General features: G+C 43.0%; 1 protein-coding gene across 3 annotated transcripts; it reads right to left on the reverse strand.

The window, feature by feature from the left end:
* Nucleotides 1-751: 751 nt before the first annotated feature.
* On the reverse strand, nucleotides 752-13,032 carry txk (TXK tyrosine kinase). 3 transcript variants are annotated; one of them, XM_068308314.1, is made up of 16 exons: nucleotides 12,883-13,032; nucleotides 11,394-11,442; nucleotides 11,050-11,131; nucleotides 10,848-10,979; nucleotides 10,671-10,735; nucleotides 10,502-10,561; nucleotides 10,300-10,354; nucleotides 9,848-9,927; nucleotides 9,655-9,779; nucleotides 9,518-9,592; nucleotides 9,265-9,436; nucleotides 8,961-9,177; nucleotides 4,395-4,459; nucleotides 4,169-4,287; nucleotides 3,890-4,047; nucleotides 752-3,784 (listed from the first exon to the last, which is right to left on the reverse strand). In XM_068308314.1, exons 1-16 carry the CDS (start codon nucleotides 12,893-12,895, stop codon nucleotides 3,713-3,715), a joined length of 1,539 nt encoding a protein of 512 aa, XP_068164415.1. In that variant the 5' UTR covers nucleotides 12,896-13,032; the 3' UTR covers nucleotides 752-3,712. The 3 variants fall into 3 exon arrangements, with proteins under 3 accessions (XP_068164415.1, XP_068164414.1, XP_068164416.1); XM_068308313.1 differs by having other exon boundaries at nucleotides 9,848-9,972; XM_068308315.1 differs by lacking the exons at nucleotides 752-3,784; nucleotides 3,890-4,047 and adding an exon at nucleotides 5,660-5,858 and having other exon boundaries at nucleotides 9,848-9,972.
* Between the last annotated feature and the right edge of the window lie 1,493 nt (nucleotides 13,033-14,525).

A 14,525-nucleotide genomic window follows, 5' to 3' on the forward strand; every position in this document is an offset into this window, starting at 1 on the left:
CGCCACGCTTCAGGGACTGCTGGAAAGTAAACAACGTGACGTCACGTCCCCGTGGACGGGACAGCAATCCGTTGGAGTTCATGAGGTGACCTTTAAAGGTCATTAGATATTAATCAGTTCTGTAACTCCATGTTTAATTATTAATTTAAATGATCGCATAATAACAAATTAAATAAAATTAAATAAATAAATAAAACTATACTAAGCTAAACTAAACAATTAAATCAAGGTAAGTTAAATTAAGTTAAGTTTAAGTTAAATTAAATTGAATTAAATTATTAAATTAAATTAAACCATGAATTCCGTTTATACATTTTATAAAATTAAATCAAACTAAACTATGAAGTTTGTATTTTGTTAGTGTATTTCAAAGGGTTTCTAAAATATATTCCATCTTTTATTTATAATTTCATCCATGTTGTTTTAATTTGGATGAGACCCTCAGTTAAATTCATGGCATTTAAAGACCAAAGAAGAAATTCTCTGCTCCCATTTGATCCATGCGAGTACTCCGGTTCTTTATACAGATGGTGTTAAACTTTATTGATGGCTTCAATATCTAGCATGGCCAGCTTAGTGTTGCATCTATAATTGCCACCACCACCACGGCAGAACTACAAAACAGACAGGAAATGACAATAAACTTTAACACAGCACAGAAATGACACAAAAGTTGAAATAAAAGTTACACAATAATTGCACTGACCACTTTGCCTGCTTTATTACAATACACATTGAATAAATGAATGACTGAATGAATGAATGCTTTTTATTTCAAACATGTGCGCAAAATAACAATTATCAAGACAACAATAATACTTATAACACACAAATCCTTCCCCTTCTTCACTTCTCCATTGACATAAATTCCCTACTTATAGTAATAGAGTGCACAGTACTAAATAAGTAAATAAACAAATGGAGTACTAAACATATATACAAGAAAAGAGAATAAACAGAAAAGTAAGTTACAAATAGAATTAATAAAAAACACCCGATTGTTAGACCCCTTCCCCTTCCCTGTACCCAGAGAAAACCATGTGCTTTAAGTGCCTTTTAAACTGGATCATGTTTGGACACTGCTTGAGCTCCACACCCAACCTGTTCCACACCCTCACTCCACAAATAGAAACACAAAAACTTTTCAATGTTGTACGTGACCTCTGATGTTTTAAGTTGTGCTCCCCTCCCTCAGATGATAATTCCCTTCTCTATTGAAAAACATTTTTTGAATATTACCAGGAAGTGTCTTATGTATTGCTTTGCACATGAGTTGTGCTGTTTGAAAATGAATAATGTCAGTGAGTTTTAATATTCTGGATTTTAAGATAGTGGGTTTATGTGATCTCTATAACCAACATTATGAATTATTCTTATGGCTCTTTTCTGTAATATGGATAATGAATTTATTGTACATTAATATGTGTTGCCCCAGACCTCTGCACAGTAATGTAAATATGGTAAAATTAGAGAACAGTAGAGAGTGTGGAGTGATCTGTGGTCCAGAATGTGTTTGGCTTTGTCAGAACTGAAATGCTTCTTGATAATTTGCTTTGTATGTGTTTGATATGAGCTTTCCAGTTAATCCTGTCATCTATTATCACCCCCAGAAACTTATTTTCATATACCCTTTCAATATCCACCCCATCTATCTGTACATGTGCGTGAATGTTCTTATTGCAGTTGCTGAATATCATGAATTTGGTCTTACTTAGATTTTATGATAATTTGTTCCTGTCAAACCACATTTTTAATTTGCGTATTTCATCAGTGACCCTTCCCAGTAGTTTGCGCAATTTCCCCCCAGAACAAAAAATGCTAGTGTCATCTGCGAATAATACTAGTTTTAATACCTTTGAAACTTTGCATATATCATTTATATAAAGAATAAACAGTTTAGGACCCAACACTGACCCCTGGGGGACGCCACGAGCAATGTCCAAGCATGACTGAATATTCACCAACCTTCACAAATTGTTTCCTGTTGCTCAGATAGCTTTTGACCCAGTGCAGTACTAACCCTCTGATCCCATACCTCTCAAGTTTATTGATTAAAATGTCATGATTGAACGTGTCAAATGTTTTTTTGAGTTCTATGAATATTCCAACAGAGTTGCAGTTTATGATCTATGGCATTGGTGATCTCCAAATTGTTTCTACCAATGCCAGTGATGTTGAACTGTTTGCTCTAAATCCATACTGACCATCAGAGAGTAATTTATGTTTATTTATGAATTTATCTAGTCTGTTATTGAACAATTTTTCTAGGATTTTGGAGAATTGTGGAAGCAAGGCAACAGGCCTATAATTTTTACACAGCGGTACAACTTTAGCTATTTTCATGCTGTTAGGAAATTTACCAGCCTGGAATGATAAGTTGCAGATGTATGTTAGTGGTTCTGAAATCCCCTCAATTACCTTTTTTACAACTTTCATATCAATTTCATTTAAATCCATAGATGTTTTACCTTTACATTTATTTACAATATCTATTATTTCCTGTCGTTCCACTGCCGTGAGGAACATTAAACTGGGATTCCTTTCTATAAAGTTGTCACCCCACTTCTTATCTAAACATGGATCTGGGATTTCATCTGCCAGTTTTGGTCCAACATTTACCAAAAAAACCCTTTCCTTTAATGTTGTATTTTGTTATTACTGTACATAACTTATTTTTATATGTTTTGTATTTATTTTCTATCTCTTTTGTTCGTTTTTTTTAATGAACTCTCTATATAGTGTATTTTTCTTTTTGCCGGCGTTTTGTAATCCCTTTCTGAACAATGGTCGATCTTTGTACTTTTGATTTCAGTCACATTGTTTTATTGGACAATTTTTATCATATCATGATGTGAATATTTTTATAAAAGTTTCATATGCACTATCACTGTCTTTTTCATTATATACATTCTCCCAATTTTGTGCCAATAAGTCATTCTTTAATGTATTCATAGTTTCCTCTGTCCTCAGACGCCTGTATTTTAGTCTCTCCTCTGGGTGATTTCTCGGCTGGCTGTTATAAATTGGTTATAAATATATTATAAATTGTAAAAACTGGTAGGTGGTCACTGATATCATTGATTAATAATCCGCTTGCTGTATTATTTTCAATATCATTAGTGAATATGTTGTCAATTAGAGTAGCACAGTCGGTGGTGATTCTGCTAGGTCTGGTGATTGTTGGATATAAACTCATGCTGTGCATTGATGAAGTCATCAATTATTTGGTGCTTATTTGGATTTAACAAGTCAATGTTAAAGTCACCACAGATGAAAACAACCTTTTGGTTAGTTTTTTAAAAAAATTCTTCCATCCATTCCTTGAATGCTTCAACACTAGATCCTGGTGCTCTGTAAATGCAACTGATGATTACCTTTTTACTTTTTTCATTATACATTTCAATTGTTATACATTCTAACAAGTTATCAATCACAGTTGTCATATCTTCTACTACTTTATAATTCAAGTTTTTGTTCGCATACACAGCGACCCCTCCTCCGCTCTTGTTCCTTCGGATTGCACAGTGAAGTTCATACTGATCCAGTTCAAAATCCATTCCTTTAACTGTATTGATCCATGTTTCTGAGATTGCAATTATTTTGAATGGTTTTAAAAACTGATTTAAATGTTCCTTGATGTTTGCATATAAACTTCTACTATTCAAATGTATTATTGATAGTCTGTACATTCTGTACATTCATGATAGTTGTGTTAATCCAGACTTTCTGCCAGCTGTTTGATCTCCTTCAGAACCTCTGAGAACGACGGCCGACCCTGAGGCCTCTGCACCACCACAGAAGAAAAGGAAGGAACAGGAGACAGAAGAGTAGAGGTGAGGTGAAGAGGACCGGTGTGATTCACCTTGTGACCAGGTGTGACTCGCCCTACCTCATGCCAGCAGCGGTACATGACGGCATAGAGCGGCTGCGAGGCGCGGTGTGGGCGGTACAGCCGGACACCCCTGGTGATGTCCTTTACCACATCCTGGTTGGTGTAGTTTTCAAACGGCGTCCGGCCCTCAGAATAAATCTCCCACATCACCACACCTGCACACAAATATCTCCCTCAATGCTTTTCCATCTGAGAACAAGGAGTTTCTGAGAAGTTCTGAAGATCAACCCGTCACGGTTCCTAGATGAGTGGAAGGTGAAGCCAGTGGTTTCCTACCAAAGGACCAGACGTCAGCTTTGCTGCTGTACTTGGTGTAGTGTAGGACTTCAGGAGGAGACCACTTCACGGGGAACTTGGCGCCGCTGGAGCTGTTGTACTGGTTGTCTAAAACATACCTGAGAGCAGCAACACAGAGGCTGAAGCAGATCGAGTCACACCCAGAACCCAAACAGGAACAATGAACGAACCTCTCCTGTGAAACGTGAAGTAACGCCATGTTTACCTGGTCATCCCGAAGTCGCTAACCTTCACGACGTTGTGCTCATTAATCAGACAGTTCCTGGCAGCCTGGAGGCAAGAAGACCAGGAGAGACCATAATGCAAGAAGTTCTACATCAGGCAGGGCTGGTTCAACATAGTCTTCGACATAGGAACATTCTGGGATATGAACAAATGAGCGCCACTATATCTGACAGTTTGTCCTGCAGTTCTGCTTTCTGCCACAACCCCCCGTGGGAGCAGCACTGCTGTGTTCTCGCAGCTTCACCTATGACTTCACTCTAAAGTTAAGCTACATGCTACAATACGTACAGTGGATCATCAACAGCTGACTCTAAAAGTAAGCTACATGTTACATGCTACATGTTACATGCTACCTGCTAGATGCTACAGTACCTACAATAGATTGTCAACAGTCTTAGGGAATACTACTTCAGTATTTAGAGCAGTAATGACATTAAATGACCTCACATGAAGATTATTGATCGGAATTTAATAAATAACGACTTACAAACAAATTCAACTTACAATCAAACTCTAAAAATCAGTTGTGTTTGTAGGTTAAGGACTACCAGTACTAGTATTACTACTTGTACTACTGTTACTACCGGTACTAGCTTTACCACTGGTACTAGAATGGCACAAGAGGGCAAGAGCCAGTGTCTTATTATGCCAGTCCCAAGCCCAGATAAATACAGAGGATTGTGTTTGGAAGGGCATCCAACGTAAAACTTTTGCCAAATCAAATATATGACTTTCATACCGGATCGGTCGAGGCCCGGGCTAACAACGACCGCTATCGGTGCTGTTCACCTACAGGGTGCCAATGAAAATTGGACTACTGTTGGTCGATGAAGGAAAGGAGGACAGTGTGTTCGTAGGAAGAGAGAGAAGAGGAACGCCAAGAGTAAAGGACTGAGACTAGGGACATTCATTGTTGGAGCTACAACAGGAAAAGGTAGAGAGTTGGTTGACATCTGTGTCCAGGTTACCAGGTGGAAATGTAGCAAGGCTAAAAGTTAACGAGCAGAGTTCAAGTTGTTCTATCATGGTGTAGATAGAAAGAGAAATGGAGGAGTTATCTTGAAGGAGGAGTATGTTACGAATGTCCTAGAGGTAAAAACATTGTAGGCTAGAGTGATGAGTCTGAAGCTAGAAATGAAGGTGTGATGTTCAATGTTGTTAGTGGGTATGCGCCACAGGTAGGATATGAGCTGGAGGAGAAGGAAAAATTCTTGTTGGACTTTGATGAAGTGATGCAGAGCATACCTAAAAGTGAGAGAGTTGTCATTGGTGCAGACTTCAATGGACATGTTGGTGCAGGAAACACAGGTGATGACGAGGTGATGGGCACGTTTGGTATCCAGGAGAGGAATGCAGAAGGACAGATGGTGGTTGACTTTGCAAAAACGACGGAAATGACTATAGTGAATACTTTCTTCCAGAAGAGGCAGAAGCATAGGGTGACCTATGAGAGTGGAGGTAGGAAAACACAGGTAGACTACATCTTGTGTCGATGGTGTAATCTGAAGGAGATCAGTGACTGCAAAGTAGTGGTAGGTGAGAGTGTGGTCAAACAGCATAGGATAGTGGTGTGTAGGATGACTTAGTGAGGAAGATGAAGAGGACAAAGACAGAGCAGAGGATGAAATGGTGGAAGTTGAAAAGGGAAGAGTGTTGCATGACTTTTAGGAAGGAGTTAAGACAGGGGTCTGGGTGGTCAGGAGTTGCTTCCAGATGACTGGACAACTGTGATCAGGGAGACGGGTAGGAGAATACTTGGTGTGTGATCTAGAAGGAAAGTAGATAAGAAGACTTGGTGGTGGAATGAGGAGGTACAGGAGTGTATACAGGGAAAGAGGTTAGTTAAGTAGAAGTGGGACAGTGAGAGGACTGAGGAGAGTAGACAGGAGTACAGGGAGATACAGCGTAAGGTGAAAGTAGAGGTAGCAAAGGCCAAGCAAGGGACTTATGATGACTTGTATGCTAGGTTGGACAGTAATGAGGGAGAGACTGATCTATACAGGTTGGCAAGACAGAAAGACCGAGATGGGAAGGACGTGCAGCAGGTTAGGGTGATTAAGGATAGGGATGGAAGTCTATTGACAGGTGCCAGTAGTGTGATGGGAAGACGGAAAGAGTAATTTGAAGAGTTGATGAACAAGGAAAATGAGAGAGAACAAAGACTAAAGGAAGTGGCTGTTGTGGACCAGGAAGTAGCAAAGACTAGTCAGGATGAAGTGAGGTGGGCATTGAAGAGGATGAAGACTGGAAAGGCACCCGGTCCTGATGATATACCTGTGGAGGTACGGAAGTCTCTAGGAGAGGTGGCAGTAGACTTTCTGACTGGGTTGTTCAACAGGATCTTAGAAGATGCCTGAGAAATGGAGGAGAAGGGAAATGTGTAGAACTGTGGCAAGTACAGAGGAATAAAGCTGATGAGCCATACAATGAAGTTATGGGAAAGAGTAGTTGACGGTAGACTAAGGGCAGAAGTGAGCATTTGTGAGCAGCAGTATGGCTTCTTGCCAAAAAGGAACACTACAGATGCAGCATTTGCTTTGAAGATGTTGAGAAGTACATAGAAGGTCAGAGGGAGCTGCATTGTGTTTTTGTAGATCTGGAGAAAGCTGATGACAGGGTGCTCAGAGAGGAACTGTGGTATTGTATGAGGAAATCTGGAGTGGCAGAGAAAGTATATCAGAGCGGCGCAGGACATGTATGATGACTGTAAGACAGTGGTGAGGTGTGCTGTAGGTGTGACAGAGGAGTTCAAGGTGGAGGTGGGACTGCATCAGGGATCAGCTCTGAGCCCCTTCTTGTTCGCTATGGTGATGGACAGGCTGACAGACGAAGTTAGACAGGAATCTCCATGGACTATGATGTTTGAAGATGACATTGTGATCGGTAGTGAGAGCAGGGAACAGGTGAAGGAGAAACTAGAGAGGTGGAGGTTTGTCCTGGAAAGGAAAGGAATGATGGTTAGCCACAGTAAGACAAGAGTATGTTTGTGAATGAGAGGGACCCAATTGAGGTTACAGGGAGAAGATATCAAGAAGGTGGAGGATTTGAAGTACTTAGGGTCAACAATCCAGAGCAATGGTGAGTGTGGAAAAGAGGTTAAGGAGTGTGAACAGGTATATTGAACGGGTGGAGAAAAGTGTCAGGTGTGATGTGTGATAGAAGAGTTTCAGCTAAAATGAAAGGAAAGGTGTACAAAACTATGGTGAGACCAGCGATGTTGTTTGGTCTAGAGACAGTGTCACTGAGGAAAAGACAGGAGACAGCTGGAGGTAGCAGAAATGAAGATGCTGAGGATATCTTTGAGAGTGACTAGGATGGATAGGATCAGGAATGAGTAAATCAGAGGAACAGCACATGTCAGAGGTTTTGGAGATCAAGTCAGAGAGGCCAGACTGAGATGGTTTGGACATGTCCAGAGGAGAGATAGTGAATATATTGGTAGAAGGATGCTGAGTTTTGAACTGCCAGGCATTTCGAGTCACGAAAGGTAAAAATACAGTATGGGTTGCTACTCACAGCTCCCAAAGGTTCATGAACGCAACATTCAAATAGGTGCTCCGCCATTGGCTATTACCTAGCATCCTGGCATCCCATTGGCTAAGAGGGACCTCTGTGTGGAGCTAGATGCAGCGTCTTCGTCATTCAGCTCATGACGTGTTCTGATAGTTTTACGTAAATATATTAACTTTTAGAGTATTCACTATGGACCCCAAGAAAATGATGGAGAAAAGAAGAAAAGAAAAGAAAAAGAAAAGTTTGTTTTTTTTGTCCATACAAACAAAGCAGGAGATAATAGTAAAACATGAAAAGTGACGTGTTTGGTTGATCTCACCAAAGAAAATGGCCGTAACACAGCTACAATCGCCACATTATTAAAACAAAAGTAAGTTTAAAGAGTTTAAGGCATTGCGTGGGTGGTTGGAGAAGTTCAAAAGGAGGACTGGAATTCACTCTGTTGTTCATCGTGAGGCAAGAGCACATGAACCAAAGAGGGCAAAAAACAATGAGGACCGCAGTTAAAAGGTAAATGACCGTAATTTTTATTCTTTACTCTAGTCTTTGTTTTCTACATCGTGCACAACTCACATTTATTGTAATAATCTAATTGTAACATGAATTTGTAACATATTTTGATGCATTTTTATGCTTTATAAAACATTTATGTCTGAATTTTGGGGGGCTTGGAACGGATTAGGGCATTTGCATGGAAAACGCATCTCTACTTATGAAATTTTGTACTTACAAAATTTCTTTCAGAACAAATTAATTTTGTAAGTAGAGTTACCACTGTATTACTACTGGTTCTAGTATTACTACCTGTACTAGTGTTACTACCGGTATTAGTATTACAACTGGTACTGATGTTACTACTGGTTCTAGTATTACTACCTGTGTTAGTTTTACTACCATTACTAGTATTACTAGTGGTACTAGTATTACTACTTGTACTAGTGTTACTACCGGCACTAATATTACTACTGATACAAGTATGACTACCTGTATTAGTGTTACTACAGGTACCAGTGTCACTACTGATACTACTCACCAGGTCTCTATGGATGAAACTGTGCTCCTCCAGGTACTCCATACCCTCACACACATCCTGGCACATGGACAGAAGCCACTCCTCCTTTAAAGCCCCTCCCCTCTGTCGCAGAAAGTTGAGCAGGCAGCCATTCTCCATGAACTCAGCCACGATCAGCAGGGGGCGCTGCTGCAAGCAAACCCCGTACAGCTGCACCAGTTTGGGGTGGCACAGCCTCCTGGCGGGGGGGTGGGGGGAGGTGGGCACAGCATTACTTCCTCTGCTCCCCTCTGTCCACTTCCCCTCTGGGCCCCTCCCTCCTTACATCATGACCTTGGCCTCCTCGATGAAGTCCTCCTCGTGCATGGCCCCCTCCCTGATTGCCTTGATGGCTACCTTCTGCTCGGCCCTCCACTTGCCCAGCCTCACCAGTCCAAACTCACCACTGCCCAGTTCCTTCATGAAGGTCAGCTCGCTAGGGTCGATCTCCCACTTTTCTGGGGGGTAAGGGGACAGAGTCGAAACCAGTCAGAAACCCTTCACTGACCCCGCCACATTAGCATTTTAGCGCCACTCACCTGAGCTGAATCCAGATGTGGCGGGGATGCAGCGGCCCATCGGCCCCAACGCATACCGCAACCTGGTTATCAGACCTGTGGGCAGCGAACACATGAGGCGAGTTTGTGGCGCACGCGAGGGGCGTGGCAGACTGTACCTGCAGCATTGTGTTCGTGGTAGCGGATGACATCAGCGATGGAGTCGAACGTGTGCTTCTCAGCAAGGAAGAACTGTCCGCCATCGCTGACCTTGATCTGGTAGTGTCGGACGTCCCCATAGGGGCTGCAACCAAACACACGCCGGTGAGTGCACGAACTTGGGCGTGAATGAGTCTCTAGGCAGCGACGCACCTTAATGTCTTTTTGTAGACCGACACGATGTATATGCCCTTCTGACTGGACTCCCGCACCAGAAACCCGCCCTCCCTGTCCTGGACCGCAAGCACACGGGATGGTCGTGGGTTCACCACCCAGAACTAGTCACGCAAAGAACCAGGAGGCTGGATCGGGTCAGACAGACAGACAGACAGACAGGCAGGAAGGCAGACAGGCAGACAGATGGGTAGACAGATAGACAGACCGATAGACGGGTAGACGGACAAACAACAGACTAACAGACAGACGGGTAGACAAGACAGAGAGACAGGCAGACAGACAGGCAGATGGGTAGACAGACAGACAGAAAGGTAGACAGACAGGCAGACAGGCATGTAGACAGACAGACGGACACAAAGACAGACGGACAGGTAGACAGACAGATAGACAGATGGGTGGAAAGACATAAACAGACAGACAGTTGGTACCTCCTGTCTCAGCAGCTGCTCTGCCTCTGGTCTGCTGATGTTCTTACAGAACCACCTCCAGGAAGGAAGAAAACAGAATTATTGAGAATTTTTGATTAAAGAACAAATGAAGCAAATTAAAGCAACCAATCAGGTCTCAGGTCTCCTTGGCTTAGCATTAGCTGGATCTTAGTTCTTTTAGCCTAGGTTGAAGCGGACTCACGGGTTGGCCTCGATACGGTTCTTCTCTGTCACGTAGTTACTGGGGATGAACCCCTTGTTCCTGAAGGAAAGCAGTGTACACACACACAGGTCACCTCCTGTACGATCAGTAGAGGTGATCGATCAGTAGAGTTGATCAATCGATAGAGTTGATCAATCGCTGGACGTACCCGTGTTTGTCCTGGGCCCGCCACCAAAGCTGGTCCTGTTTGTGGAGGATGGTGTACTCCTCCCCCTGAACAAAAAACACCACACCATCACGTGTGTGTGCGCGTGTGTGTGTGTGTACGTGTGTGTGTGTGTGCGTGTGTGTTTGTGTGCGTATGTGTGTGTGTTTGTGTGATCACCTGTTTCAGTGTGAGGTCGGTATCTTCTTTGGCAGTGAAATCATACATGGCGATGACAAATGATGACACCACCCCTTCCCCATCCTCACCCTCTGGAGGGGGGAGGGGCAGCTTCCTTCTTGACCTGACGACCTGAGAAAGAGAAACATTAACAGAACAAACAAACAAACAAACAAGCAAACAAACAAACACACATCCTCACCTGGGAGGCGTGGCCTGGGTATCCCCTCCTCCGGAAGCAGAGGGAGGAGCTTCCCTCCAGCTCCATTCTGGTGCTGAACTCCCTGAAACGAATTGGAAGGGGGTTGGATTAAATGTTTGTTTGCAGTCTGTTGATATGGTTTCTTTTTTGTTTGGTTTTTAACAGTTGGAATTCTGCTGGGAAGCTCCTGTCAGGTTGAACTGGTTGAACCAGTTGAACTGGTTGAACCTGGTTGAATCCGGTTGATTCAACCAGGTTCAACCAGGTCTCTGTGGATGAAACTTTGCTCCTCCAGGTACTCCATCCCCTCGCACACATCCTGGCACATGGACAGGGGGCTGTACCTGGTCTGGACCACACAGCAGCAGCAGAAAAAGGAGCAGATGGAGTGATCTGGGGGGGAGTAGAGGAAGAGTTAAATACGTCTGCTGTATTGATTGTTAATCAGAAGCTGCTCTTAGTTCTGTGGTTCTCAGGACATCTGGCAGGAAGCCGGGTTTCCTTTTTACAAAACTACATCTACATCTTTCTCTCCGTCAGAGACGTTCTGTGGGCGAAGGAATGCGTTGGACTCAATTTCTACTTCCTGTTTCTCTGCACGGGTTTAAAGCATGCTCGTCTGCACAGCAACCAACATCCTGTCATGACTTAATCAGGTTTAGTTTAGTTTAATTCAGTTCAATTTAGTTTGTTTTGTTGTTTTGTTTAGTTTGGTTTGGTTTGGTTTGGTTGTTTAGTTTAGTTCAGTTCAGTTCAGTTCAGTTCAGTTCAGTTCAGTTTAGTTTAGTTTAGTTTAGTTTAGTTTAGTTTAGTTTAGTTTAGTTTAGTTTAGTTCAGTTCAGTTCAGTTCAGTTCAGTTTAGTTTAGTTTAGTTCAGTTTAGTTTAGTTGCATCCCGCTTCAAAGCTGTGATGTATTGTAATTGTCAGGGTTTGTGTGTTCGTCTGTTCGTTGTTTGTTCGTCCGTTCCATTTGTCCGTTAGTTAGTCCACCAAATATCTTCACAAATGTTGCTGATAGGAAGATGAAAGAAAACACACATTACTTGGGTGGCAAAATGAATGACAATGAGATGATGACCTTGACCTTGAGAAAACTAGGTCAAAGTCAAATCTCAACTTTTGTACTCTCAGGAACTGGATAAGATAGAAAGACGAGGGGGAAGGCCAGTGTGAGTAAGACCATAGATCAAACCTAGTGCTTTGATAAGTGACTGAGATCAGAGCACTAGCTTTGATCTTTGACCTACGCAAGTAGGTCAGGGTAAAAATTTTAATTCAGGAGGGTCGCGGGATGTTGCAGTCTGTGATTACCTTTGTTCTTGTGTAGTTTAGTTTAGTGTACTTCAGTTCAATTTAGTTTAGTTTAGTTTAGTTTAGTTTAGTTTAGTTTAGTTTAGTTTAGTTTAGCTGTTAGCGTCCCGTCATCATGACTCAACGCCACGAGGAGCATCAACCAACCAATAAGGATCCTTTCTCCAATTTGTTGTGTGTTAAAACTAAGGGGTTATTTTTTCTTATTGTAGAGAATTCTAAATGAGTTGAATCATAATATTTTACTTTCTTCTTGAAGCATTAATGAAATAAAAGTTAGTCGCTTCCTGTGACACGTCGTCTCTCCTTTCTGCTGGTCTGTTCTATGTTTGCATTAACAGTGGCACAACCTATGAGCCCACCATTTGAGTCACGTCACACGGTCAGAATCAATTTGGATCGATCAGATCAAGGTCCAAACATCAAAGCCACTCAGATTTTTTCATGTTTCTTGAAGACAAACAATCACTTTGGTGAGCTGAGGAGTTCCTGCTGTTCACAGAGGAGGTCCAGGTACTTACTGGAGTGAATCATGATGTCTTTCTCTCTGTCCTTCCTCCTTTTCCTCTTCTTCTCTTATTAGCTCCTGTCGTTTTTCTTCACTTCAAGGTCAGCAAGGGTGACCCAGCAGTTCGACACATCTGCAGGTCAATGTTATATAACGTCTGATTGACAGGCAGAGGAAGAGAAGCAAAGAGAGAGAGAGAGAGAGAAAGAGACCGAGAGAGAGAAAGAGAAAGAGAGCCAGAGAGAGAGAGAGACATGGGTGGAGGAAGTAGAGTAGAGTAGAAAGAGGAGGATTTGAGTACCTTCAGCATGCAGCATTAGCAGAGAGAAAGACAAACGTGTGGGCGTGCACCCACAAACACACACAGAAAGCACGCACCATAAAAATTTGAATTGAGAACAGACTCGTTAACCTCTAAACTAAAAAAAACAAGATAAATGAAGCAGTTTAATTGATTTTTTTAAAATGCGGTGTGGGCGGTATGGTGGCACAGTGGGTAGACTGTCACTACACAACACGGCGGGTCCGGGTTCGAGTCCTGCTCTGTGCAGAGTTTACATGTTCTCCCCGTGTCTGCGCGGGTTCTCTCCGGGTTCTCCGGCTTCCTCCCATCTCCAAAAACATGTGCTTCAGGTTAATTTGTCGGCCCCAAATTACCCATTGTGAGTGTGCGTTTGCGTGATTGTCTGTCTTTGTGTGTGGCTCCAATGTGACCCGCTGTACTAACAAAACCAGCAGAAAGAAAGAAAGAAAAAATAATTTACATTACTTCCGTTTTATTTGTTTTGGAGTTTGAAAGATGTTTTATTTTGGAAAAATTACCTGATTCTGTTACATCCGTCCACGTTAGTGGTCCCCAACCACTGGGTAGCAACCCGGTACTTGGTCACTGGACATTAGTTACCAGGCAACACAGAAGGTTTCCAGCCATCTATCCATCCATCCATCCATCCATCCATCCATCCATCCATCCATCGAACCATCCATCCATCCATCATCTATTGCTTATCCGGGGCCGGGTCGCGGGGGCAACAGTCTCAGCAGGGATGCCCATACTTCCCTCTCCCCAGACACCTCCTCCAGCTCCTCCGGGGGGAGCCCGAGGCGTTCCCAGGCCAGTGGAGAGACATAGTCCCTCTAGCGTGTCCTAGGTCTTCCCTGAGGTCTCCTCCTGGTAGGACATGCCCGGAACACCTCCCCAGGGAGGAGTCCAGGAGGCATCCGGAACAGATGCCCGAGCCACCTCAGCTGGCTGCGCTCGAAGTGGAGGAGCAACTCTACTCCGAGCTCCTCACTGGTGACTGAGCTCCTCACCCTATCTCTAAGGGTGCGCCCAGCCATTCTATGGAGGAAACTCATTTCAGCTGCTTGTATCTGGGATCTTGTCCTTTCGGTCATGACCCAAAGCTCATGACCATAGGTGAAAGTAGGAACGTAGATTGACTGGTAAATCGAGAGCTTTGTCTTGCAACCCAGCTCCTTCTTCACCATGACAGACCTACACAGCGACTGCATCACTGCAGAAGCTGCACTGATCCATCTGTCAATCTCACGTTCCATCCTTCCCTCACTCGTGAACAAGACCCCAAGATACTTAAACTCCTCCACTTGGAGCAGAAACTCCCCACCAACCCAAAGAGGGCACACCACTTTTTT

Source organism: Antennarius striatus, chromosome 23 (assembly GCF_040054535.1).
Source record: "Antennarius striatus isolate MH-2024 chromosome 23, ASM4005453v1, whole genome shotgun sequence".
NCBI lineage: Eukaryota > Metazoa > Chordata > Actinopteri > Lophiiformes > Antennariidae > Antennarius > Antennarius striatus.